Raw genomic sequence first — 23,626 nt, 5'->3', positions numbered from 1 at the left:
AATGAGCAAAAACGCTCATTTTTACAGCATTCTAGAGTGAACTAAATGGCCTTTTTAGAAAGTGAACCATGGATCAGTTTCATTGGCAGTTTTCTCAAAAAACGCTTGATTTCAAGAAGTTTTAGATTTGCGTGTTTGTTTTGAGTTGCAAATTCCACTTGAACATGACGCTGCTTTTTTCGAAGTTTCTCAAGAACCATTCGAGCCACAGAATTCGCTTTGGCATCGTTGGATAGAGAATTGAAAATTCGATTCAGTCATGCCACAAGTTGAGTGGGGCAATTCGAGTAGTTTTTACCCAGAAAGCGAAATTTTAATATGAGACAATTAGGTGCAAGATTATGCCAAAAATTTCATGTTTTCCGTGCCGTTTTCGGTCATTTCTTGGAAGTGAAATGGGCAAGATCGCTAATTTTTTCATCGTCCCAGAGAAAACCAAATGGCCTTTTTAGCAATTGAACCATCTATAAGGAAATGTTGGCAGTTTTCTCAAAAAGTCTTGTTTTTAAGAAGCTTTAGATTTGCGTGTTTTTTTAGTGCAAAATCGACTCAAACATGACACTGCTTTTTTCGAAGTTTCTTCAGAACCATTTGAGCCACAGAATTCGTTTTGACATCGTTGGATAGAGAATTGAAAACTACAGTCATAACAACATCAGTGAGGAAAATCGGCTAGTTTTGACTCAGAAAGAGAAATTTCAAGCATGAACAGCGGCGGGTCCAGCTTTTAAGTCAGGGTGGTCATGTAGTAGAATTCTGTCTTTTGTTGTCTATGAAAAAATAAAAAATATTGTTAGTCGACATAACCGCCCCCTGAATCCGCGCTTGCACTCTTCTCCCATAAAATTTGTAAAAGTTTTATCGCTCATCTAAGGGTTGTAATTGACTTGTCAGGCTTCCAGGAATGACTTTTAGAAGTTTCTTGGTTGATTCTCCATTCACACTAAAACAATGTGTATCTACATTTAATACTTATTTATCAATCGCATATTACTAATCTGCTTGCAAACAAAGGATTTTCTGGTTTGCGCCAGCTTAAGGAATTATATTGTTATCTAGGTAAATTTCCACGTTGTTACACGGTGTTTGGAAATGTTCTTTTCCATTTTGAAACGCTCATTCGATCAAATTTGCTTACATATGACGATGTAAAAAATTGCAAAATTTCAAAATGGTGTGTTACAGTGAGCAAGGAAAAAAGATCACTGCTGAAAAGGACATAAGTGAATCCAGCAGACTTCTAGCCATCTGTCTTGATCCAGAATGTCATAAGAATACCACAACGGGTATGTAAATATTCGAATTTTAAACAGTTAACTTTATTGTATTCTTTAATTTAATGATAAAATTGCGATTGAAAATTCACATTTATTCTCATTCAAATAATACGTAAGCCAGTTGCTTAATTCGTAAGTAAGTTAGTAAGTATTCTTAACAGGTAAACAAATCAATTTACTTTAAGTAAGTTAAGTCTAATCTGTGTCTAAGTGTCTAATCCTGTTTATCAGTTTGCTAAATCTCGGTGACAAGATTAGAAGTTTATTGCGCATTTCCTCTAAAAGCGTTATTTTGTTCATAATTTATGTTCGTTTTTTTATCTCATAATTTATTTCCATTTTGGGCACATAAAAAGTGTTGCAGCAATTAGCTACATATATCAAATCGATTGATATAAAAATTAAAACCAATCACAAATCTGTAATTAAGAAAACTGATTGTTCAGTGATTGTATTGCCAAATAATCAACGAATTTCGTTGGTTGACCAAAGTAATCGATTATATCCAGTCATACATTTTTGGACGAACAATGACGATGAGGTTCAGCAGGTTTTATCAGTTTCCTGAATTTTGTTGCTGTTTTTTTTATTTAATGCAAAGTTTACTACTTCTAGCTGGCACTGAACAGGGATTTGAAACACTAATTACTCTCGATTTGGGCTATAACAAAGCAATGTCAGGCCTTAGTAGTTTAGTCATAGTCTAGGCCAAGGAGGTTTAAATATTGAAGGCCAGTGTATTCTAGATGCCATAAGGAATATCTGCAAAGGCTCTGAACGATATCTGCATACTAAAGAGATACACTTGAGACCGGACCTTCAAATACTTAGCAATTTGTCGTGAAGAATACCGAATTGTTTCCTCGCTTAAGTTGAGATTAGGCTTTGCGAAAACATAAAATGTTCAGTTAATGCAAGTGGTTTTTTGTGTTTACCAATTTTCTACTAATAACCAATCCCTAACATGATCGGAGGAAGGCCAATATTATATGAAAATAATATTTCAACATACAATTAATTAGGCGGCACATTTATTGAAAATATTGCTCGTTTCCTGATCGTTTGCATGTTTCGCGGCCAGAATGACCAAGAAAGGCTCAATCTCACTAGGTTTAGTGATTTTTATCCATTTCAAGAATTTATTCAGCCACTATTACAACGATTTTTATTTTCATTTAAAACAATTCTTGATGACTCAAACCTGTTTCTTTTGTAACTGTTGGGTTTGATTTAGCAGCCGGATATACTTGATCCTATTTACAAGTTTATTACGATTTGTTTTCCACTATCAAAGGATTGATTTGCAATAAATATGTAACAGGAGGCAAAGCCATTAGCAAAATAAGCAGATTGCCTAAAGAATATTAAATATGTTCAAGCCGACCAGCGTGACATGACGACAACTAATTGAAACCCCAAGTCTTTTCCAATGCAGATTTGCGAATTGTTAGAGTTTATTTATCCTAATTGCTATACAAGTGAATATGTACAAATAAATGATTCAAAGGCATTGAATCAATTAGCAACTTATCGTTCAGAAATATATGTATTTCATTGCCTACTTAAAGATAATGTTAACATTGTATATTATCACTGGCAAATGTCCAATTATAATCCAGCGCAATTAAGATTTTATTAGTTTCGGCTAAGCTTGAGGAGTTATGTATGATGAGACCTTCGATGTATGAAGTTTCATAATTAAAATTGACGCTTTTTCATGGGTTTCTTCAAACTGATGTTCTATTAATTCGGCAGTGAAGCACACAGCCACAAATTGCTGTTCAAAAAAATTTGCTACGCAAATTCATAAATTCGCAGTTTTTCAAACACATTAATGCCAAATTTTTGGTCGCAGTAGAAAGAAACATATCAGTATACCGTACTGAGTGAAAGTTTTTTTGTATAAGCTTAGTTGGTTCTAGTGCAAACTTTTGGTCTCCATATTTTAGGAGCTCGTTAGGTTTTCCATCTTGCCCTGGTCGTTTTCTGTTTCGAAAGTATTTCTACTTCCTAATAGCTAACGTCTATTTCTTGTCTTATTTGCAGTGTATTTGGACCGGTTTGAACGTTTCTTTCAAAGAAATCTGTTAGATTTCCATACTTCTTTTTTATGGTGTTGATTGCGTTGAGTTCTTATGTTTCTTTGTGTTGTTGAATTATTGTGCACTATATTTGTTTTTGGGTTGCGTTAAAGTCCCCTTCGATTTTTTTGAGAAAGTTCCCAATGGTGGTTCTTCGTTTGTCGCACTAACGTTTCTTTTCGTATTCTCTCGAATTTTCAGGGATCCAAGGGTTTTTGTTGCCTGCTGTTCTAATTAAGCTTTATTTTTGTTCCTTTTGTTTTGCTGATGTTGCTGTTCCTTTCAAACCTTTCTTGTGCCTAAGCTTCAGTTGCGAAATTTTCGAAATTCGTTCGCATCTTTTCCCAGCTTTGGTCTACGCTGTGCATTTCGTGCACTGATAATTTTTCTGTGTGTGCCTTTACTCGATCTTTGTATAGTTGCTGTGTGGATTCATTCCATAAAACTTCTATATTAATTATTTCTTCTATTGGGTTCTTCGTGAGCCTTTCTTTATTATATTACCTTTAATTTTTCTGAACGCTCTTAATTCTATTATTTGCTCAATATGAATTGATATATCGGATTCCTGCAGCTTGATTGTAGATTTTGCAAAAAAACTACCTATAAAAAAAATGAGGCTGCTTACAGGTCATGTAGGATGAAACCTTCGATGTATTAAGTTTCATAATTAAAACTACAAATGTTTGCCCAGTTTTTCCGCACTTATGTTTTATTAATTGGGCAATGAAATCCATACAGTCACAAATTACTGCAAAAGAAAAAATTGTTCCAGTTGAAAGGAAACGATATACAGTTGCTTAATCAAAGCATTAAAAAATGCTTCTTTCTACCTCACTCTGTATAATAATCGATTTCATAGACCATGCACTCCATATGAGATTTTTTCTAGTTACGACCGTTCTAAATTTTGCAAAGAATTTTCAATAAAAAAATATTTTGCAACATTGTTTATAATCTAAAATGAATAATTTACGTCACATCGTTTACTAATGTAGGCCATCGCCTAATATGGTTCCTTATAAGGGTAAACGTTTCTTTATGGAAGCTTGTTGTGCATTTTTCTTTCAAGATGGCAATATTTTACTAGTCATTCAAGTCGAGAATGGTGTTGACTGGAAAGATGGTTATTTCCAGTATTAATGAAAACTTATGACGAATAGTAATTTGCAACATAAACACTTCAGGCACCACAAACACTTCAAGCAATCTATAGAATAAACCTGAATGTTGCAAATTTATTGCTAATATATATTTTTGTGTAAAATCGTGGCTCCTTACTTCCACTACTAAATGAAAATTAATTAATTAATAAACATTTAATGGTCAAACCAGGATTTGTAATCTAATTCTGTAAATACCAATAATTTTTTCTAAATTTTGTTAACGTAAATTTTTATTTTTTTAACGAAAGTACCTCTCATTCATCTTCCGCATTACATAAGTGTTAACAGGTTTTAAGTGCCATAAATCACGGAAATAAGCGTCACTCAATGGTTAATGTGGTAGATACATTTCTTGATTTCTAATTAATGCACTGCTAAATAAGGCAGAAGTTATGGCAAAGTGGTACGTCAATGAGATAATTCATCATTGACTTTGTTACGTATTGTTAGGAAAGTCATCATTATAAAATATCACTAATTATCAATTACTGTCTGTTATAAGCAGACGAAGTCAACTTTCGTGTGCATCTTTATTACATATTAGTATGAATTTTTCAAAAAACCTCTAGTAATACCTAATAGGTATTAGTAAATATAAAGAATGTCTACTCATTTCCAAATAGTGTCCTTAGCTTATGTTTTTGCATTAGCATTAGTTTCTTTAAATTTAATTTGTAATTAGAAAACATGTGTTTTTAACTAGTTTTCAATTTAATCAGCGCTGAGTGGAATATTTGGAAACATATAAAAAAATTTATAAAAACATCGTAGCATCATGATGCTACATGATCATAAGTTCCGTGGAGAGGTTCTATGAGTAGAGAGGTTCATCTATGGACAGGTAGAAGTTTTGCACTGCAATTCATGAAAGAATGTATTAACAATCATGGGAGTCCATTTAAACAACCTTAGATATTTAATTTATTTTAATTTATGTAATTTGAAAATTCCGAAAATATATACATTAAATAATATAAAAAATCATATATATGTTTAAACAAAAATTGGAACTTTATATAAAATATAATGCTGGTTCTATGAACTATTATTATATCATGAACCAGTAAATTTACTGCTTGTTGAACAAATTATTTGAAGGCATGAGTCTTTGCAGAATCTACTAATGAACGTAAAATCCATTGGTAAATTTAAATGGTTATCGGCATGAATTGCGTAAAATAAATATGTTCGTGCCATTTGAAAGTTTAAATAGGACCATCTGAACTGTGATGTATTAAAAAGGAAAAAAATGTCATGTGAATTCGATTAAAAAAGCGATATTAAATGCCAAGCCGTATTTATTCAAAGTGGAATGCGTGAAACTGTTTGAACGAAGAATTAAAGAAATTTGCTGCAAAATGCGCAAATCTTTGTTTAAATAATTAGTTAGAACATTCGACGTTCGCGGTATTAATCTAAAAACAGCTTTTCAAAACCACATACCGACAGTAATGTAAAATGCAAATACTTATGCGTGGGTGAGGTAGTTAATAATGTTAGTTTTTAAATTATACCTTAGCCACATCAATTTCGAAAGCACGCATTTGAAAAATTCCTTTGATGTGCGGGAAAAACCTCCTTAAAGTACGTCTACTTCTATTTGATAAGTAAAAATGCCAGGTATTAAGAATCACAACTCAGCTACTCAACAAACAGGCAAACTTGAATGGAACACGAGTCTTAAGATACACTATCATGAGAAAATGATCCAGTTCAATCCCTTCTTAAATCAATTTCCTTCTGAAACTTACCTACAATCCTAAATGTATTAAAAGTAACTTAAAATCAAACACTAGAAGCTAAAGATTAGGATAAATACAATAAATAAAAGATGATACTTAAAGCAAATAATAATAAAACAAATAACGACATTACCAAGCAAGTAGAATTAAAATCACATAAAAATCTATTCAAATGGTTATTTCATGCTTATTAAAGTAGGTCTAATTTCAAGCTTACGGTAAAAGCTTTTGGGCAATCACCGGTCTACTTAAAGAAAGACTAAATTAACGACAGAAATTCAATAAATAAATAACAACATTAATCGGGCGAAAATCAAAGCATTGACCTTACCTAGTGATATAAGTAAATTAAACCTGCAGTACTCCAGTCATTTCACTACAGTCGTACGGACTGTATAGTGCTGGTAAGGCAGTACCTAATTAAAATCACTTTATTGAAATTTTTCGTAAGTTGTGAAATTGTGAGTGCAGAAAATTGGTTTAGACCTCATAAGCTTGACGAGATCCGGCACTTGGTTATGAAGAAAGTGTAGGTGCAAAGTACTGGATTAAGTTTTCTGTGATATTGTCTTTTACTTTCGTGCGATTAAAATGCTGGAAGGATGGAGGCTTGCGGTATCCAAACGTAAGTACTTTAATTTTGAAACAATGTTAGTTTAAAGTAGGAAATTTCATTTGCAAATCGATTTACTTTTTATACGATTTTTATCTGCTTCATTGTAAAAGCGACGAATGTAGCAACATTTTCATGAAACTTTCAATAAAATTGATTTACTTCTCAAACGTATTTCAAATACATGTTAGTCTATATTAGTTTTTATGTGCATTTTGTTGTAGAAGGTGGTCAAATTTAAAATTCCTGCTCTAAATGCCCACCAGTTTGTTTTAAGTTACTAACATACAGATGCAAGTCCATATTTTGTTGTGATTTTTTAAAATTAAAATCGCAATTTTACTATTGATTAGTAAACAATTGGCGTTGAAATTAATCATGAACTTATTTTACTGCAAAATATCCTGGAAAATCACAAAAGAAAAAGTTGTTTTAAAACATTTAAAATAGTTTAAAAGCCTTCGAATTCTACGCGCAGATCTAATTATGATGCAAGTTATGCATATTTTGCAACATTGAAGCTTTTATGCATACCAAATACCAATTTATTTATTCTATTAAATTGTCCGTGCAAAGAAGTTTTTATATTCTATGGAAAATTGATTGTTTTACTCCCAGCTAAACAATGCTAATAATCGTTCKGAGATTGGAACATTATTGGCTGATTAYAAGAAMAAAAATTATTTAGAGGTTTTTTCCAAGAATATTAATTCCAAGAGACTGRATTCTTATGATTAGYKAAATACAAAGCGAAAAAGTACCTATAKKWACAGARYAAGAATAAATTCTGTAAATATAAAAGTTWTTTTTTTGGAAAAATGCTCGGACACGGCGATAAATATTTTCAATTGCGCTCTTTTTGATATAAGAAAATTTTACACCGCGCGTTCCAAATTTTAGAAAAGWTTTTTKTAATAGCAATTTTAATTTCTCTATGATTTTTCATATTGTGGTCAATGTACAAKAATTTTTTTATGTTTTGTCTCTTAAACCTTATTTAACAAAGATTGACTACGTCGAAAAATAAAGATGAAGAAATAGATTGAGTATTATTGATAATAGAATCAGACATTAACTTTATTATTATTTATCATTTAAATACAGAGTTATTTATTTTTTCTATCGTGTAACACTCAATAGCAAACCAAATTGAAAAAAAATTAATACAATTGAAGACGATTTGAATAAACTAGACATAAAAATTTTACATTTACAGTAGTACCTTTTCTTATTGCAAATTTGGCTAAAAACCGTTTGAAAATACACGCACTTATAAACAGTTAGAGACTAATTTAAATTTGCATTGATACAGTCGTTGATTATGCAGACGTGCTTTCACTCACATTGAATTGGATTTTTGTGTTGAAATTTGCAAATAGAAATTTATGCAAAAAAATAATTACCGTGCAAATAATCGATAGAATGAATTTTCTTAATTCGCAACAAGGATTTTTCTAGAATTATAATCTGAAATCGATTGACCAAGCATATAAGCAGGTTTTTACTGGCATGGCGCAATCCACATTTTTCGTTAAATGTTACATGAAACAATATTTTTCAATCTAGTGTACGACTAGAAATCAAATTGGCTTTTTATTTTTTAAATTAAACATTTTTTTTAGTTTTCCTAATACCACAAAGATACATTTTGGGCATTATGGGATTCTTAGCAGTGGTAAATGCGTATACCATGCGGGTGGTTTTATCTGTAGCCATCACTGAAATGGTACAATCCATTAACCACAATCAGACCATCGACTCCACCACTTGCCCATATGAATTTCAAGGAAATTCTACGACGCCTCGAACATCAGTAAGTCCCTTAATTAAGCTAAATCTAGTTGAAAATTAAATTTTGTTAACAATTGTTACGATAGCAAAAGTGGCGTTTTTTGCTGGTTTCAAACTATTTTTGCTTACATTTCTACAAAATAAAACTCTCCTGTATTAGGAACCTACTGTGTTGGGAATAAAAAACGCAGCTTGCACTTTCTCCACATCGCATAATGTGTAGAATTTACCGTAAGTGGCAATTGATTTAAACACCAATTACATTCTCAGATCGCAAAAAGCGCATTAAAGCGATTTCTGTTCATATGCAGACATAAATTTATATACTTTCCAACACATTTGATTCCAATACACTTAGCACAAATTTCTAGTTTTTATACTGTATGATTTGATTTATTATTAAGGCATTTTCATGCTACCCTCACTAACAATTTTGTTTTAGTCTTCCGCAAATTTATACCCATGGACTAGTAAGCAACAGGGTTTGATTCTCAGCTCCTTCTATTGGGGATACGTTATTACCCATATTCCGGGAGGAATGATAGCTGAACGTTTTGGAGGAAAATATGCCTTAGGATTGGGCATGTTGTGTACAGCGATTTTCACCTTTATCACACCGTTTGTAGTATATGCGACCAATGGAAGTTGGGTCTCACTGGTGGTGGTTAGAATACTAGAAGGTCTTGGTGAGGTAAGTCTTCAAACAATCCATATAGAATAATGCTTCATTCGACATTCCCTTGGAAGATAATTAGTTTTTTATGTGCCAAATATTTGTTTACAGTTTGTCATCATTGAAAGCATTTTGCTAATTGCGCCACACAATGACCTTAGATAATAAAGCGGTTTTATTAATAACATTGTTTGGAAATGGTCAACATTCATTTACATTTTTTTTACACTTTCTGATTTACTCTTAAACAGTTTTTACGATGAATAATTAAATACTTCCTAAGATTAAATGAATTGTTTGCCTGTTGAGTATTTTCTAACACAACAATAATGTTTTTACGTCCTCAAAGCTGAAAAAGTGTATTTTATGGACTTTATTAACATCAGTTTATTTTTATTCAGGGCACCACTTTTCCTGCTTTGACGACTCTACTGGCAAATTGGGTGCCTTTAAAAGAACGATCGAAAATTGGAACTTTGGTTTATGCTGGAAGCCAAATAGGTGGGTAAAAATAATTTTATTCATATTTTCTAATCCTTCTGGTTGTATTGCGTTCACATAACCGCTGTAGTTAAAGTTTTTGTCGCTAATTTGCCATAGCGAAAATATATTGGGTGAATGTCCATCGAACGTTCTGGAACATCGAAGTAAACACAACGACTTTTCAATTTTTACAAGTGAAACTTGAATTTACATCACGTCTTGCAACATTTTCAGATATGCTTCAATAATCTACGGAAAGATTGATTTATTCAATGTTTTTTAGACGGCTGTTAAGTGTTACAAGAAAAAATTGCTTGTTGGATTCAAAATTTATATTTTCTTATATTTTTAGTAGTCAATTTTTGGAAAAAGCATTTGTATTTTGAAGAATTCGAATTTCGAACGAATGTAAGAGAAAGAATCACATGAATGTTGAAAATGCTGAAATATGTTTATTAAAATCGATTGTTGTAAGAAACACATAATTAATGGAAGCTAAACAAACTCAAAATGAATTTAAAAAAAATTATCATGAACAACATTACAAAATAGGCAACTATAATGTTATAATAATATTTTTTGGGTTTCAAAGTAGTTGAAATAAGTTCATTAAACCACAAAGAAACAAACTTCTAATGAGCAGAAAAGCTTTTTTTAAGTTAAACATTATTCTTCAAGTTGCTAATTAAAAGAGCTAGGTTAATGCCAAGGACGTTAATAATTAGCCGATTCGATGCACTTGGATAAATAATTCGAAACCATTTTAAGCAACAACAGTGTGTTCAACATAGTAAACTTTTGTGGTTTTGACATTTTTCTAACACTCTAATTAACATGATTGCATCGATTAGTTCAGTCGTTTCAGAACGAACTTTGTCCAAAATTGCTAAAATCGTGGCAAAATTGGAGCACAAATTTTCGATTTTCAAATTATATGATGAAATTACAAATTTAATTTAAGTTTAATAAGAGCGCAAAACGCAATAGTGTAATCACATTTGACGATAAGAAAAAATTACTTTCAAATCATGAGTTGTTTGTTTAAACTCCTTAATAGTGATTTCTCTATTTGTTAATTAAAAATCTAAATGAAAAATGTGACATCTAAAACGTGTGGGAGAAGCATATTAAATTAATTAATTAATTAAATTCGTTATTTATTGTGTTTTACTAATTTGTAGGTTTTATTAGCTTCTTATCTAGTAAGAGTGATGAATAATTTGAGTTAAACTCACAGTTTAAAAACAGAAAATAGAAATTATAGCCGATTTTCTTTAACCTCGGACCAATTACAATGCAGTCAATAAAAGATTGAAAGTATACGTAAAAGTAGAGTTAAAAAAACCTAAAATCAATTGACACACAACGCAGAGCAGAGAGAAATTAAAATATCTGAAGCAACCGAAGAAATGTGTTCTGTTAAAAAATATTTCTGCATGATTATTAAATGGAAAATCGAACGAAAATTGTACGGAATAATTCGCTTTATTTAGGAATGATTTTTATTGTTGGAGGAAGTATTTATGTCAAAACAAGCTAAATACAAAAAAATAATTTAAACTAAAGTCGAAGTCAAAGTTAGAGCTAATGCAGATTTAAATAATTATAAAAGCAGAAAGCAAGGTATTAGAAAGAACGTAATAAATAAAGAAACAGACAAGATAATGTGGAATTTAAAACTTACCTACTTCTGAAAAACAAACTGTGGAAACACATGAATAGGCATTGAATTAAAAAGGGAACGAGAATTCTAATTATTTACGACTCCCGGACTTAAAAAATAATATAAAATATACATAAACAATCATACACCCTTTCTTCAATATAGTCGCTCTAGTTTTAGTGCGTTTTAGTTTCTTTGGTGTTTAAAACGAGCAGCAAAATGACATTAATGCATTAAAAAGTACACCAACAAAAATAGTAAAAAATGCTATCTTCACTAATAAATTGTTTTTTTTTTAGGAACTGTGGTTGGTAATTCGGTAAGTGGCGCCCTAATATCGGCCACTAACGACTGGGCAATTGCTTTCTACTTCTTCGGAGCGGTAGGAATAGTGTGGTTTATTTTCTGGATAATCTTGTGCTATCCAAACCCCAAATCGCACCCATTTATCAGCGACAAAGAAAAGGCGTACTTGGGAGAGCAAATCTGTGAGCTCATAATTTTTTTACTTTTCCTGTTCTACATGTAGTTTGTTTTAGCGAACATTTCAAGCAGAGACAAAGTGATTCCTTGGAAATCCATCCTCACATCGCCCCCAATCTGGGCTTTGGTGGTCGCCCAAATCGGACATGATTGGGGCTTTTTCACCATGGTGACCGATCTTCCCAAATACATGAAAGACGTTCTTCATTTCAATGTGAAAGAGAACGGAATTTGGTCATCAGTGCCTTACATTTTTATGTGGATCGTATCGATGAGTTCTGGATGGATTTGTGACTGGCTGATACACAAGGGCTACATGAAAATATCTCGGGCCCGGAAGTTCTTCACTACTTTAGGTAGGAAAATTAACAAATTCAAGTTGTACTAATCTACTAAAAAAATTGTGAATATTTCAGCTTCCATGGGTCCTGCAGCGTTTATATTGATTGCATCTTATGTTGGCTGCAACAGAATGCTTGCAGTTGGAATGTTCACCATCGGCATGGGATTCATGGGCACTTTCTACTGCGGCATGAAAGTCAACGCTTTAGATCTCAGCCCAAACTATGCTGGGACTATTATGGCAATAGTCAATGGGATTGGCGGACTTACAGGCATCATTGTGCCCTATTTAGTAGGAGCCTTGACTGAAAATGTAACTATTGCAACCAGTGTTTAATAACCCGAATTTTAAATTGTTAAATTTTCAGCACACTTTGGCTGAATGGCGAATAGTGTTCTGGATAGCATTTGGCGTGTTTCTAGTGACAAATTTGATTTTTGTCGTGTTTGGAAGCGGCAAAGTTCAACCATGGAACGCAGCGGAAGAGAAGGAAAAGTCCGCTGAAGCGGGTTATGTAAATAGTCCGGATAATCTTACATTGAAAAGCAAATGTTGACAAAATTAAAAATTGCTCTCATCGACATGAGTGATTGTGTGTAGACAAGTAATGCTGCCAGTATTAATAAAAGTATTTGACCATTGCAAAGCTTTGGCAAGAAAATAGCCAAATGCTACAAGACAAAGTGTACATATTATTTAGTTTTACCTAGTTTACTTCTAAGTTGTCTATGTAACTTGTAGGAACTTAATTATACTTTGGATACCGTGTTCAGTGGTTTTATTTACTAAACAGTCAAAAAATTGATAGGCGATCAACTGCTCAAAGAAGAACATTCAAGTTGAACGCATTTTACAGTGCGATTTTTATCTAATAAACGCTTAAAAGATGAACAGTAATTTGCGGATGGAAATAATACTGCAAAAATGCTTTGTTGAAGAAATAATAAGTTACTGGGAAATAATTACTTACAAAAATGTATATATATATACATTACATAAGCGATAAAATTAAAATATATACAAAGCAGCAATCACATAACAAAATACATTTCCATCATACATAACTATACAGCATCCGACACGGATGTAGGTATACTGTTTTTCCAGTTCGCTAATTCCGTTTAGGCCATAAAATTGTACGAGTCTAAATTTCAAACTGCAGACGACTCTGATTTTAATTATTTAATTACTGTAAAATCATGATTCCATTGTTTTCATTAAAAATAATGAAGTCAACATAGGAATCGTGGTTTTATCTCTATAGGCTTGATATAAATGTCATTGTTTATATTATTATATAAAGTAGAGCCTATAACAATTAGACTTAAACTCGTTGCCTGCAGATATGTGGATATGAATTTGTAAGAAAAAGGATTTACATCTGCAAAAAAATACAAAAGGCTTTCATTTAATAAAAAAACATCGTCCTTATCTTCCAAATTTGGAGAATTAAACAAAAATTACGTCAACAAATACGCATGTAAAGAAAAAATCTTTAATTTAAGTCCCACAGTCAGTCCTGCGCTCCCAACTTTAAAATGCCCAAACTTTTAAATTTCAAATGGCACCCCTCAAACGACTTACACACCATTTTAAAGAGCATAATATTATCTATCCAACGATGTAAAAGACAGTAAAATTAGGTACTCGGTTCAATATCTAGAAGAGAAAATGTGTCATATTAACCGACGAAGTATTTTAATTAATTTTAATTAGGTTTAGTGGTTCAGTTTGAAATAAAAGTCCTATATATCAACGGATTCCTTATGAAATCACGAATAAAGATAAAACCTGGAAGTTTTTATTTCGGAGACCCTTAACATATACACAAGCTCTAAATTAATTTTCCAACTAGCAAATGTGGACTTAATAAATAAAAGCGCTTAGCTGCATTTATTTAAAATCAAGAATTTATAGTTGCATTTCCTTAAAACCCATTCTGCCTGCCGAGAATTTATTTTTATGACAATATAATTCTACATGAATTTTTCAAATAATTTCCAAGTTCAATTATTGTTTTATTATCCGTTGCTAATCAATTTAGATGCTGCGACCTCCAAACTGGTCAGAAATGACTTGCTCGATGACTGAAAAAAATATTACCAAACAGTTTATCAACATTTATATTGTTATCGGATTTCTTTGATTCGAATATCTACGTGACAAAAGCATTGAAAGTTTGTGCACAACTCGTGGTATACGAGTAAAAAATTTCAAAATAAAATTAATTAAATATTTATTGTTGTTATGAAAATATGTTTAATTGAGGCCACACGTATTGGGCTTTCCTTCTTGATTTGCCCACCCAGAATGAATATTTATAGGGCATGGGTTTTCCTTGCTCCAAACTGATTCTCTCCGCAAGAAGTGGTTGGGAATAACCCGACATGGCTAAAAAATATATATGATTTATTTGCTAACAACATTTCAAAACACAATTTTTGACCGCAAAATTTTTTAAATTTAGCTTTTGCTTAGACCTTCAAAGTGATAATTGGCACTTGATACTTTTATTGCTATTGAGTGAAACAACCACCGTTATTGCTATAAATACGCAGACTTTGATTAAAAGGTTTTCGAAACGTTGCGACACTGGCTTTTTATAATTGCTACTTCAATCTTCTGGATCCGGAAGCTTTTAATCGAAAGAAAAACATCAAAAACAAATCAGTCAGAACCTATTGGCCTATTTTATGTAGTGCCTTTAAAATTATTTTAAATAATAATACAACAAAAATTAATCATATTTGAGCCTGAAAAACTATAATTTCTCACATTACTCTTCATATACCTTTGCAAAGCAAACAATTTTTCAAATGACAACCACAACCACAACCACTATTATTACATTTTTTAATAACAGTGAAATGCGCAATTTTAATTATAGATTTATGGTAAAAACATATCCTCACGACCTGAAATAAGGTAATAATTAAGCAAATTAATCATGCAAATAAGTTCGTAAAACACAGCTTTGTGGTGGGAAAAGGTGCAGAATTCCTTAGATTCTAGCAGTATTTTTCGAAAGGCAATTAAAACCGATCGGGTAATGAACAACGCAAATTAATAGAAATCAAAAACCATAGTTGTAACCGCTGGCGGAAACTTTGTCGCGCTTTACCAAGTTACCTGAATCATTCAGTCATTATTTCTCAATTAATTTATTTAGTTTCTTGAGGAAAATTGCGCTGATAAGATCAACCGACAAAAGTGTTGAACGATGTGATCTACCTAACATTCGTTTTCCATTGATATTTGGTGTGCGATTTTTGCAAAACTATGTTGAACGGATGGCGGCTAACACTTTCAAAATGTAAGTAATTTTTTATATTTACTCATAGGGTAATTAAGCTTATTTACAGATGTCTAGTTTTCTAAACTTTTTCTGTTGATGTTTTCCAGCATATCAAATGGCAAAATGATTATTTTTCGAACGTAAATTTATTTTTGCACTAGAAACAGTAATTTATTTTAAAAAACCAATGTTTTGTGAATTTTTTAACACAGTGCCTTATACTCTCGAATTTTTAAGTTTCCACTTACCAACGAGATAAAAAACTTTTCAAGAACATTTCCTGCAATCGGTTCAAATTGACCAAAAACAATCATCGACTGTAAAAATATGTAGGTAATATTCTTATCAACAAGATTTTTTTCTTGTATTTTTATCGTCAAGAACCGAGGAAAGCAACGCGCATATTGCTAACCAAAATCACCTAAAGTTTTGAAACATTTTTAATTTTTTCGATTTTTAGCTGACGATATCTTCCCTATTAAAGACTCAAATAATTGTACATAGAATAGGACGAATCATGTATGTATATGCATATTCAGGAATTCTTTAAATCAAATTAATTGGGCCTAAAAAGAGCACATGTAAAAATTAAATTTTTGGTTGAAAGAATCGACAGAATCTTAAGAGTTTAACCGACTATACATGATGATTCAGGAGAAAATGAAAATATGTTAGGAATATTTATGAGAAGTAAAATATGATTAAAATGTCAAGTGATATTTTGATTTCTTGCAAAGACACCTTGACTAATTGTATTAAAAGCCAGCAAAAACCTTATTACAAAACCATTTTTTTTTACTTTCGTTAAACTTCTAATTTTGTCAAGGGATTCATGAAAATATAGGTTCTGTTGCGTATAGAAAGATAGAAAACTTTGCGAATTTATTTCTTTTCAAATCCACACGAACACGTCTTGTTTCGTATGTTTCGGATCTCGAAAAATTAATTTCCGAATTCATCAATAAAAGAACGAAAAACAGCCGTTTTAGAGAGATCAATTCTCAAAAATGGATAATTTGCGATATCCTGAACAGTTTTGTGCTGACCGCAATATAGTTTTTCGCATCAGTAACCCAATTTGTTGCTTTTGCTTTGCGGGAAATGCGTGTCGCCCCTAAAATATGTTTTTTCGAATTTTCCCAGGTTCCATAAGCTTTGATAAGAAACTTGCACTAAGCTGCAGCAGAATCATTATATAACTCTTCCTCTAGAATTCGTGCTATCTGTTCATAATTATTTGCTTTGCTTTGTTAGTTTTGTAATAATTTCTTCTTCGGTGAAAAATTTAAATTATTCAAAATATCCAAGTTTTACAAGTTATCTTGTGCTCTATGCACATAAACCTAGAAGGAATCTAAAATGAACTACATTAGCAGATTTGTAAATTAACACATAACTGTAAACGTTTCTTTCGCAAATATAATCTTGATAATGAAGAAAACCTTCGATAAAATAATATGGACATTTCTTAAATAAACAATTAGTTTCATCTTCAACAGCTCCAATTTGGGTCGGACAATATTCACTAAAGATAAAAGTACACAAAAACAAACCGGTTTTAAAAAAATCCGAACAGTATTTTCCATCATTGCATCAATTTCATATAAATAACACTTTCTAGCAAATTATCTCGATTCATATTAGCATGTTTTCTGCAAAACGTCCGCTCAAGTTAAAGATGTTATCTGGGTTATATGGGTTATATAGATGTTATCTGGGTTAAAGATGTTATATTATATAGCACATATACATTATGTGTATGTTTACCCCAGTTTAGTTCGTAATTAAGGATATTAACATCCATCTGTAAATTGATGCACTATACGACATTTACTGCGGTAATCTAAATGCATAAATGCAGATTATATTCCCAAAAAATGCAAAAATGCGAAAACCACTCAAATTGAATAGAATTTGGTTAATCCATTAAGCCATTAATCAAACCATCGCTCAATAAAATATGCCTCTAAGCTCTTATTTAAAATATGTCAATATAATGTACTTAACCAGACACAATAAAATCAAATAAGCTTGTCATTGTAATAGGCATCAGCAAACAAAGACGGAAATTTTCAGACATCATTATCATATTTCCTTGTATTAATCAAGGACAAAGCGAAACAATAAAATTGATTTTTTGTTCATTCCGAACAACTGTTCGTAAAACGGGCATGGGTTTTTTGGCGATTCTTTAGCAAACAATTTAGTTATATAAGCATTAACAATATGGATGGTGTTTAAGACAAATGGCCAGCAATATTTTTATAAACCCTAATTTATATTTCTTAAACGAAGTTCCAGGGAAATTTAATGACTTCCTCCTGCTAATTAATTTTGCCACATTTTCAATAATTAGTAAGAGTTGTTTATAATAAAGCGTGTTTAATGCGGAGGCTGATTTCAATGTTAGTAACTACATTTGGCAAGAATTTCAGGCAATCATCAAGTTAAGGAATCGCCTCAAATAAGGTGTTATTTATGCAAATGTTAAAACCGATTGTTAACTTTTTCATACCATAAAAATGCAAACAAAGTTCTTCCTATACAACGATTTTTGCAGGTTTTCTGTTGCCTCAAAGGTACATTTTGGGCATTATGGGCTTTTTTGCCATCGTCAATGCCTATACTATGAGGGTTTCACTGTCGCTGGCCATCACAGAAATGGTCATTCCGATCAATGCTACCGAATATTACGATCCAGAAGCGTGCACTCCTGTTGGTTCTAATCAGACAAATAGTGCAATCAGAGTAAGTTAATTCAAAAGTACTTCAATTTTATGTCTATTTTTTTAAGTCAAAGTTTCAAGTGCGTAATTTGTTTTCCTTAAAGCTCTTAGAGTTATTCACATATTTGATTCAAATTTGAAACATAGATACTTAACTAAATTCCCAAATATGATCTAATTTTAATTATTTTTTTCTAGAGTCATGATTCTTTTACCGCTTCAAACTTTTCTTTGATGCGCCACGAGAATAGATAGGTTCACATTCCGTTTTCAATTTGAAATCTTTTTGGTCTCCTAGATTTTTTCGCATCTGCCACCGTTTTAGCGTTATTTGCAAAGGTATCAGAAAAATACTTTTTTTAACACACTTTAACACTCGATCGACATAGATCAATAGCACCAAAAGTGTTTTCGCTTAATTTATTGAAATGTTTTAATAATAATTTCTCGTCAGTGTTATTGTATTTTTTTCTGCACCGTTGATACCTTGCATTTCTCTTGCGTTTTATACGGTACAAGCTCCGAAGCAACACTAAAAGCTTCGTTTGGACTTCTTTTAAAGTCTCTAGTTCAGACGCAACTTCCAAAGTGATTGCGAAAAGCAATCCTTTGTGACTTTGCTAAAGAAATACAAATTTATATTTCTTGTATTATCTGTTCAATTTTTTAACTAATAATTCTATTCAAATACAAAAATGTGCTTCTATGTTAAAAAAGTGTGTGAACAAATTTTCACACGCGTGCTTGCATAATGTTCATATCCAAGATTTCACACAAAAACTATTACAACCACAATTTCACTCGTTTTCTCACTTTTAAAACTGCACTTGCAAGATTACATTTTCACCTTCAATTCTTCCCTTGTCACATTTTTCTGTTAATCAGCTGCATCTTCGCATAGACCTTCCTCACTTATGGCAAATGCACTTGCAAATCCTGAACTTTATAAAAATATTTCTTTTGTCTCATTGCAGGATCAAAGTACTTTATACGACTGGGACGAAAAAACCCAAGGATTAATACTGAGCGCCTTCTATTGGGGATACGTTTTAACCCATCTACCTGGAGGAATATTGGCAGAAAAGTTCGGAGGAAAATACTCTCTGGGTCTGGGGGTTTTATCCACTGCTCTATTTACCTTAATTACGCCTTGGGTTATTATATGGAGTGGCGGTAATTGGAAAGTTTTAGTAGCATTGAGAATCATTGAAGGACTTGGCGAAGTAAGTGTGAAAGCATTTTAAATCAGAGTCGCTAAATCTAGCTTTTCTAAAAATTTCCTTGCTTCATTTTACTCAGCTACTAATAATCAAATTTATGGCACGAGAGTGCAATGAAAAAGATTTACTGGCATAAACTGAGGATTTGATGCATTTTGGCTTATTGCCGGCAATGGAAACAGTACAATACAATTTAAACTTGGATAAACAATATTGCGCGGCGCATATAATTACTCACTCTGTAAATATAAAACTTTTATCTTACGAAGGCTTTGAACAAATCAAGCAATGTTTAGAGTCATGTTAATCTTGATATTTTTTAAGGCCTTGAATAGGGAATTTGGAAGAAAGAAAAAATGAAGTTTTATATATAAAATTTACATTTTTCAAAGTTAAATTCTTTAGGGAACCACATACCCCGCTTTAACAGCCCTTCTTGCTAAATGGGTGCCACTAAAGGAACGTGCAACGATCGGAAGTATTGTGTTTTCTGGTAGTCAATTTGGTGAGTAAGACGTTAATTATTATAGTCGAAATACTTATTTGAAATATAAATAAATGCAACGCGGCGGCAAATGCAAAAATGCAAATTTTTGCGACGTTCGGTATGCTTTCTAGTTGGACAAAAACAGGTTTTTGTATCTGAAAACTAAAAGTTTAAAGTCAAATCAATAGTAGTCTTCAAAAATCAACTTTTTTGTCCTGCAAAGAGAACTTTTCCGCTCTTGCATACAACTCATGTTGAAGCTCGAACTTCATAGAGGATTTAACACAAATTCTGCTTGAAAAATGACCCAAATCAGAGTTAGATTTTATTTATTGAAAATATCTAATTTTTTTTTCAATTCGACTGAATTGTAACTTCAAAATCATCCCTGGATTTTGAAATGAAGAGTTGTTCAAGAGAAAAAAATTATTATCGGAAAGCCAAAAAGTTTATTTTTTTATTCCAATCTGTAAATAAACGAGATACTCGAAAAATTCAATAACTTTTTTCGAAATATAGTGTCTACCTAAATGCATCTGGTGTTGAAATACAAAAAAAAATTATTGTCCGATGCAGAACATGTGGAACTTTAGCTAACTTTGCAATGTTTCATTTGATACCCTGTAGAAACTTTACCTGAAGCACGAAGATTTTGCATCGACGCACTAACCGATAAAGAATTGCATAAAATGATTGGAAATTTGTGCCTGTAACCGCTATTTTGTTGTTGTGTTTGGGCAAAATTTGTTTTGAAAAAGTGAAGCGTCTAGTTGAAACAATTGGAAATAATTGAAGTTTGCCACTAAATATCAATTTTTCAAAATTAATCTGTTCAATTTTAGGTACGATTCTGAGCAATGCTTTAAGTGGAGAACTAATCAGACGCACAAAGGATTGGGCTTCAGTGTTTTACTTCTTCGGAGCTTTAGCAATATTATGGTTCATTTTGTGGGTGCTTTTATGCTATTCGGATCCCAGCAGTCATCCATTTATCAGTGATAAAGAAAAGGAGTACTTGGAGAAAGAATTATGTAAGTTCGTCCAAACGAGTACTAATAATTCTTCAACGTTTGGAATCAAAAATTAAAGCTGAACGGTAAAAACAGTGTCCAAGCGCGGGTTTTTTCACCACATTTTTGTCATTCCGAAATTCCTTCCAGCTAATGTATCCAATGTTAAACTCGATGTTCCATGGAAATCGATCTTAACATCTGTTCCCATGTGGGCTTTGGTGATCACTCAGGTGGGTCACGATTGGGGCTTTTTCACAATGATCACCGATCTTCCCAAATACATGAAAGACGTCCTCAAGTTCAACGTGTCCCAGAATGGCACCTGGTCTTCAGTACCTTATATAGTCATGTTGCTCACCTCGATTATGTCTGGATGGTTCTGCGATTTTCTAGTCAGACGTAACATCATGAGCTTAACGTTTTCCCGCAAGTTCTTCACATCTGTTGGTAAATACTTCCTAGACAATCAACAACAGCGAACCCAACTTGAGCGTTTTCAGCTTCCATTGGACCAGCGGTTTTTATCGTGATAGCTTCCTATGCAGGTTGTGACCGAATGTTAGCGGTCTGGATGTTCACCATTGCAATGGCTTTCATGGGCTGTTACTACTGTGGGATGAAAGTGAATGCTCTGGATCTTAGTCCAAATTTCGCCGGCACTTTAATGGCCATCATCAATGGACTTGGTGCTACCAGCGGAATTGTTACGCCTTATTTAGCTGGCGCGCTTACAGAAGACGTAATAAAAATTTGAAGGATTCCTGATTAATATAATTGAAAATATGAACATTTCAGCACACTCTTGCTCAATGGCGTTTGGTGTTCTGGATCACTTTCGGTGTGTTCGGGGTGACTAATTTGGTTTACTTGCTGTTCGGGACGGGAAAGGAGCAACTGTGGAACAATCCAGAGTACAATGCGGAAAAACCGAAACAACCGTTTGAGGAAAATGGAAAAGCCAATATCGAAATGAAAACCAGCATGTAGCAGTATGTGTCATATAGTATGGAAATATTGTACATTATAATATTCCTAAGTTATTATTAAGTATGTTTCAGCAGTAAATAATAAAACGTTTTAAATATGCAGTTGTAGTGATTTTGCTCTGAAAGAGAACTCCAATACAAAATTCCAAAGTAATCCAATATAATAATCTAATAATAATAATCTTTCTGCTGGATTTAGAAGCCACTTTACGATAAAGCGTCAAACAGTTTAGTGAAAATCGCCTTAAATCCTAATTTTACAACATCATTTGACTGCACTGTCCTCTTTAATCTTTCAAACTAAATCAGGAAGCAATTTGAAATGTTCATTATCGTTAAAAGTCACTTAGCTGCAAATATGCAGAAAGCTTTAAAAAAATGTAGCAAAATCCTGACTTATGCCAGCTTCAGTCTCAAACTTTACAGTTTTTCGCAAATGCACTCCCTCCTTTAAAAATTCGCATCTTCAAAAGTGGCAATTGCAAATTTTACTAAGATACTTAACTCTAATAAGACTGAAAGTTTCATAAAATTGTCCCAGAATTCCGATTTTTTTCAGCTTACAAAACATCGGTCTCATAATGGTTGTTTTAAACTTTAAAAATTTGCATCTTCCAAACCAAAGCAGGTAGTATTTCTAAATTTTCGTTGTGTTTAGAAGACGCTTGAAGTCAAAGTACTGAAAGTTTTGTATCAAAGCAACGGCACTATTTTTTCCCAGCTTAGAACATATTAGTCTCAAACTTTATGGCGTTACCCTAATGCGCTGCCTTCTTTAAAAATTTCCACCTTTCAAACCAAAGCCAGTAGCACTGCGAAAATTTTACTATTTCTAGAAGATACTTGATGTTAAAAATGCGGAGAGTTTTATAAGAAAATACCAATGCCTTTATTTTTTTTGACTTAGTAAACATGGATCTCGAAATGGTTGTTTATATCCATCTGCGCTTTCTTCTTTTAAAATGCGCACCTTCCAAACCAGAGCAGGTAGCAGTTTAAAACTTTCGCTACCTTTCAAGAACACTTGACTCAAATGGCCATGAAAATTTTATCTCAAATCGAGTGCAAGCCTGGTTTTTGGGAGCTTAGAACTTATTAGGCCCAAACTTGATGGTGTTACCCAAATGCGCTCCTTTTTTTAAAAATTCGCATCCCTAAACTAAACCAAGTAGTAATGCGCAATTTTTACTATCTTTAGACGATACTTGGCTCTAAAAATGCTGAAAGTTTCATTGTTAATAAACACGACAGTAGATATCGGGACAATGAAACCCAGATCAATTTAGAGAAGATCATACTTAAGCTTATCGCGCGAAGTCAACGTTTAGACAGAAATTTGGTGAAACCAAGGGCGGATCCAGGGGGGAGTCATGGGGATCATGACCCCATTCAATTCTCTATCCAACGATGCCAAAACGAATTCTGTGGCTCAAATGGTTCTTAAGAACTCGAAAAAAGCAGCGTCATGTTCAAGTGGATTTTGCAACTCAAAAAAAACCACGCAAACCTAAAACTTCTTAAGTTCAAGCATTTTTTTAGAAAACTGTCAGCATTTCCTCATCGATGGTTTACTTTCTAAAAAGG

The 23,626-nt window shown here is 32.5% G+C and overlaps 2 protein-coding genes and 1 long non-coding RNA gene across 4 annotated transcripts; 2 read left to right on the top strand and 1 right to left on the bottom strand.

Moving 5' to 3' along the window:
• The first annotated feature begins 1,121 nt into the window (after positions 1–1,121).
• On the top strand, positions 1,122–13,083 carry LOC109544606 (putative inorganic phosphate cotransporter). The gene is made up of 8 exons (XM_019914901.2): positions 1,122–1,286; positions 8,502–8,692; positions 9,113–9,361; positions 9,745–9,844; positions 11,789–11,977; positions 12,029–12,328; positions 12,389–12,627; positions 12,683–13,083. Exons 1-8 carry the CDS (start codon positions 1,172–1,174, stop codon positions 12,869–12,871), a joined length of 1,572 nt encoding a protein of 523 aa, XP_019770460.2. The 5' UTR covers positions 1,122–1,171; the 3' UTR covers positions 12,872–13,083.
• On the bottom strand, positions 5,001–7,008 carry LOC125503428. 2 transcript variants are annotated; one of them, XR_007280842.1, is made up of 2 exons: positions 6,598–7,008; positions 5,001–5,379 (listed from the first exon to the last, which is right to left on the bottom strand). It is a non-coding gene; the product is annotated as an uncharacterized LOC125503428 (long non-coding RNA). The 2 variants fall into 2 exon arrangements; XR_007280841.1 differs by lacking the exon at positions 6,598–7,008 and adding an exon at positions 6,039–6,270.
• A 2,193-nt stretch (positions 13,084–15,276) lies between the features above and the next one.
• Positions 15,277–22,140, top strand: LOC125503499 (putative inorganic phosphate cotransporter). The gene is made up of 8 exons (XM_048663969.1): positions 15,277–15,628; positions 18,171–18,358; positions 19,311–19,559; positions 19,962–20,061; positions 20,886–21,074; positions 21,204–21,503; positions 21,557–21,795; positions 21,852–22,140. The coding sequence occupies exons 1-8, from the start codon at positions 15,595–15,597 to the stop codon at positions 22,041–22,043; spliced, it is 1,491 nt and encodes a 496-aa protein (XP_048519926.1). The 5' UTR covers positions 15,277–15,594; the 3' UTR covers positions 22,044–22,140.
• Positions 22,141–23,626: the final 1,486 nt, after the last annotated feature.

This window comes from Dendroctonus ponderosae, unplaced genomic scaffold (genome assembly GCF_020466585.1).
Source record: "Dendroctonus ponderosae isolate FM_Combo_2020 unplaced genomic scaffold, Dpon_F_20191213v2 Dpon_F_20191213_2, whole genome shotgun sequence".
NCBI classification, from domain to species: Eukaryota; Metazoa; Arthropoda; class Insecta; order Coleoptera; family Curculionidae; genus Dendroctonus; species Dendroctonus ponderosae.
The sequence above is the reverse complement of the archived record's forward strand: the minus strand, read 5'-3'. Positions and strand labels throughout refer to the sequence as shown.